This window comes from Montipora foliosa, chromosome 3, assembly GCF_036669935.1.
Source record: "Montipora foliosa isolate CH-2021 chromosome 3, ASM3666993v2, whole genome shotgun sequence".
NCBI lineage: Eukaryota > Metazoa > Cnidaria > Anthozoa > Scleractinia > Acroporidae > Montipora > Montipora foliosa.
This window is the reverse complement of record NC_090871.1, coordinates 33,733,890-33,738,392: the sequence shown is the minus strand read 5'-3', so window position 1 is coordinate 33,738,392 and position 4,503 is coordinate 33,733,890. Positions and strand designations below refer to the sequence as shown.

Here is a 4,503-nt window from a genome sequence, read left to right as displayed (position 1 = left end):
TAAGAATTTGATTCGGGACAGATTTCTTAAAGATTATGCAGAGAAAATGTACAAGCGAGATACAGTGAAAGCTCACTTGCTAAGTCTTAGGAACTTTTGCTCCTTTGTTAGAACAGAGGAGCCATCAAGCGTAACAGTTAATGCAGACACGATCCAAAAAATTGAAGAAAAAGCACGTCTATGGTCATCCTCCTACAAGAAGGATAGTAACCGCAGACATTTAGAAAAACAAAATGAAGATCTTGAAAAGTTAGTTACACCTGAAATGGTGTCAAAGTTTGAACGTAGTGAATCTGCAAGAACCGCGATTTCCTATATTGGCCAACTGAGTGGAGCGCATGCGCTTGAAGTAAATCAGTCTATGTACACTCTGATAAGAGATTTCATTCTGACGGAAATGACGATTGCAAATGCTCATAGGTCTGGAGTGTTAGCTAATATGACCATTGAGGAGTTCAAGAAAGTCAAAAAGACCAATCAAGGAAGCATGTTAATAAGTGTGAAGAACCACAAAACTGCTGACGTACATGGACCTGCCCGTGTTGTGTTGACTCCAACTTTATTCTCTTACCTGGACGTCTATGTCAATGAAGTGCGAAGCTGTGTGGCGATTTCAAGCAGTGAGAAGGACAGCAACTCACCATCCTTTGTGTTCTTGTCGTGGAACGGACAGAAGTTACAATCAGGACAAATTTCAACAGCTATTGATTCTGCATGGCAGAAGGTGGAGATGGAAGGACATGTTTGCTCCACAATATTTCGCAAATCAACCGTGACAAAGGTGCATGAAGATCACAAAGACCTGAAAGGTGATCTCGCTGATCTGATGGGTCACAAACCATCCACGGCAGAAAGGTTTTATCGCCTACGTGAAAAAGAAGAGGCATGTGTTGAGGTTGCCAATAACCTTTCCTCTATCATGAGAAAACCACAGAAGAAACCTGTGTCACATAACACAACTGCAACAGCCACCAAGAGCTTGTCCCAAGAATGTTTGACGAAGGAGCGTTTGACATGGAAGGAAGAGGATGTGAATGCCATCAAAGAGCTGTTTTCAGAGGAAATCAAAGAAAAGTCAGTCACTATGGAAGTCGTGAGGGGAAAAATACAAGGCCATGCTGCTCTAGAGCAACTGGATGCTAAGAGAATTAGAAGTGAATGGCGCAACAGTACATCTAATCCCGAGAGTGACAAAGCTGCAGATTGTATGCCTGAAACTGAGCCTCCTGAACAGGTAGAAACTCTTTCTGCTAAAATGTCACGCTTCTTTAAAGCTTCTGACGCGAAAGAATCCTGCAATTCATCAGATGTTGTTGGACCATCAAATTCCAGTTACCTTAGCAAGAATATTTTCAGTGATAACGAAAGGAAGGTTCTTCTACGAATGTGTGGTACTATGGTTAGAGGAGGTGTTGTTTCAAAGCCTGCCATTAAGGAACGTCTTGAAAAAGAAGAAGAGGGAAAGGAGCTTCTCAACAAATTTTCCATAAATCAACTTGTGAACCGCCTGAAATATGAAAGGAGATTAATTAAAAATAACTCTTGCAGGTAAAGCAATTGAATTAGAATGTCACAAGTTTAATTTCTCAGGCGCCTTTCAGTATTAATGCACAAATTCATTATCTTGTACAATTTGAAAATCAACTCTCTGAAATAACGTATTTATTTTTTTTGCTGCACTCAATTATCCCTAGTGCTTTAACTTTAAACAGAAAAGAAGGGAAGGAAAATTGATACTGCACGATGTTTGATTCCAATCTAAAAACACAACACTTTCCATGAGTTTCAGAGTTTGCATTCTACTGAAAGGCATTGAAAATAGAAGCATAATCACTGTCATTTTGTTGATCTTGGAGAGTAAGAGTAAAAGCGTATAAGGTGGGCTGAACTCTAAAAACCAGACAAGAGTCAAATCTTGCAGTCCGAACAGGTCATTTTCACATGAAACAAGATTTTCGAGCGTTTTCGCTAAGTCTTTTTTACTGCCATTAATAATAATTAGGAATAGACTCGGGCCGTGGGTGAATGGTTCTGATCAACAGTGGAATATAGTCTTCAGAACAGAAAAGTTCCACTGGCCAGTATAGCTCTCTAGGAGTTAAGTGTCGTGTCGTCAGTCGCCAAATTGATGTGCGGGAGGAAAAGAGTTTCAGTTTCAGTTTCAGTGTAATTACTTGGAAAATGCTATGTTGCAAGAAAATTAATCGCTACTATAGCCTCGACCGAAACTAGGTGCCTAAAGGCATTGAAAGATGCGGTGCTTGCTACAAAGGCAGGCAGACTATTCCATTCAGGTATAGTTCTTGGGAAAAAAAGAGAATTTATTTGCGGGGAGCAAGAATGTTAAGCTTTTGAGGATGATTACGGCGGGTTACAGTTTTACAATAGCTTAAGTGGTCGTTGAAGTTAATAGGAATTAGGTTATTAACTATTTTGAACATCATACAAAGGCGGTCGCGCTTTCTGACGCTGGATAGTTCAGACCAGCCAAGTTCCTTAATTAGGGCAGTAACACTGACATGACGCAAATAGTTCTTGAATACAAAGCGAGCAGCACGTCTCTGAACCATTTCAAGCTGATTGATGTTTATTTGGGTGTACGGGTCTCACACACTGGAAGCATATGATAACGTAGCTCGAACTAGTGAAAGAAAAGCACGGGCTTTGACTTCTTTTGAGCAGCTGTACAAGTTACGTCTGATAAGGTTAAGAGTGCGCGTTGCCTTCTTTGTAATGAGTGATGGGAGAGGAAGAATCTCGAACAATTGGCATGTACAAAATAAATGTGATTGTAAAAGTACTTCAGAAAAAAACAAAGCGGAGCACATCATTACAAAGACTAAACTTCTGTTCTTAAGGTAGTTGTTAACATTGGCGCTTTTAATTATTGAAATTTTCGCTTTTCGTTTTCTTGTTAAGGTTAAGTAGATGAGAAATCAGCGAAGGCTGGAAATGTCTCAAAACCTTTCAAATACCACGAGATATCTTAAAGAAATCGGCTTTTTGAGAGGTGGTTACTTTTGGCATTTCGTTTTTCTTATTTTGCAAAGGTTATGTAGTTAAGAAATCAGTAATTGAATTGTTGCAAAGACTTTGAAGCGGTAGCGTTTTCATGAAATTATGAAAGATTTAGCCTTCGTCTTTTTGTGAAGGTTAAGGGGTCTAGAAAGACCTAAGGAATTAACGCTAAGGTTTTCATCTTAAAGTGCTACTATGACCAAAAATCCATTGTACTGTTTCTTTGTATTTTAAAACTGCGATAAGTGAACACCAAGTGACCGAAGTTTTAAGCCTTTATTTCTTTTGACTGAAATTTTCTTAACTAATGGTCCGCCATTACTAACTTTAAAATCTTGAGAGAGCTGGATCAAGGATAAGATGACGTCAAAGGCTCACTAGTTTAAAAATGTATTTCGTGTGCACGCGCCTAAATTAATACATGATGCACTACAGGAGTTTCGAACTTTCAGACTTTAAAATAATAAGCTGCGTTCACATGCTGCAATTTTAAGCTAGAGAGTATTTGATGCCATCTTATCCGCGATCCAACCCTCTGAGGTATAAATCGGTCATTCTTGAACGTGAATAATGTCGGACTGTGAAATCCTAAACTTGCCTCAAAGAAAACAGCCTTTGCATAAAATTTGAAGCTCAAGATTTTGCCAGTCACGTCTCAAGCAAACACGCTTTCAAAATCTGAAAGAAAAAGGAAAGTGAATTTTTTGATCATACGAGCACTTTAAAGGCATCCTTTTGGGTGGTTAAAGATTACTGTTAGTATGGGTGCTCTTTATTAGTGGAAATTTTGCTTTCCGCTTTTTGTAAAGGTTAAAAAAAACCTACAATAGGTTCAAGTAGCATGAGATTCTTAAAGAATGATTTTTCGGTGTTAGGATTAGCAGTTTAAATTATTGGATGAGCTATTATTGCATGCTTTCATGTTTACATTATCACACTTAATACTTAAGCTGTAACAATGCGGTATTTTCAATTGAGGATGGGTTCCACAATTAAATTTACACCCGGTTTTGGAAATTACAATACATAAACACTCAATTATTGTTTGTTTTTGTTTTATTTGTTTTATTGATTGCCTGTCAGGGCTTGCTGTGTGCACACACTCTGAATTCCTAAGTCAAACGCCCTATTTTGATTTCCATCATGTACCGTACGACAACTTCTTTGAAAAAGTTGAAATTAACAATGCGAACGATACGCGTAAGTTCATTGATGGAACTTTAATTGTCTTGGTGATGGATGGAACATTAACTTAAAAACCTGACTTGATCGCTCAGCCCCTTGTCAAGGCTAGAAAGCAATACTTTGGCAACATGAACAAAATTAAGGGAGGGTTGATCTTCAACAATAAATTACTCCTCCCCATGCCCTAAATCTTTATTTGCCAACGTCTGTCAGAGGCCTGTAAAGCAACCAAGAAATTTAATTATGTCTTACTTTAAGGCACATCACTAGAATGTTCTTGTTTTTGTACCTCATTCGGCT

The 4,503-nt window shown here is 38.4% G+C and overlaps 1 protein-coding gene across 1 annotated transcript in view; it reads left to right on the top strand.

Annotated features, from left to right (window-relative positions):
- Positions 1–2,041, top strand: part of LOC137994194 (uncharacterized) — a 2,847-nt gene extending 806 nt beyond the window's left edge. Inside the window, exon 1 of the mRNA XM_068839836.1 lies at positions 1–2,041. This exon is cut by the window's left edge and continues 806 nt beyond it. Coding sequence (XP_068695937.1) covers positions 1–1,552 — 1,552 coding nt within the window. The 3' untranslated portion in view covers positions 1,553–2,041.
- Positions 2,042–4,503: the final 2,462 nt, after the last annotated feature.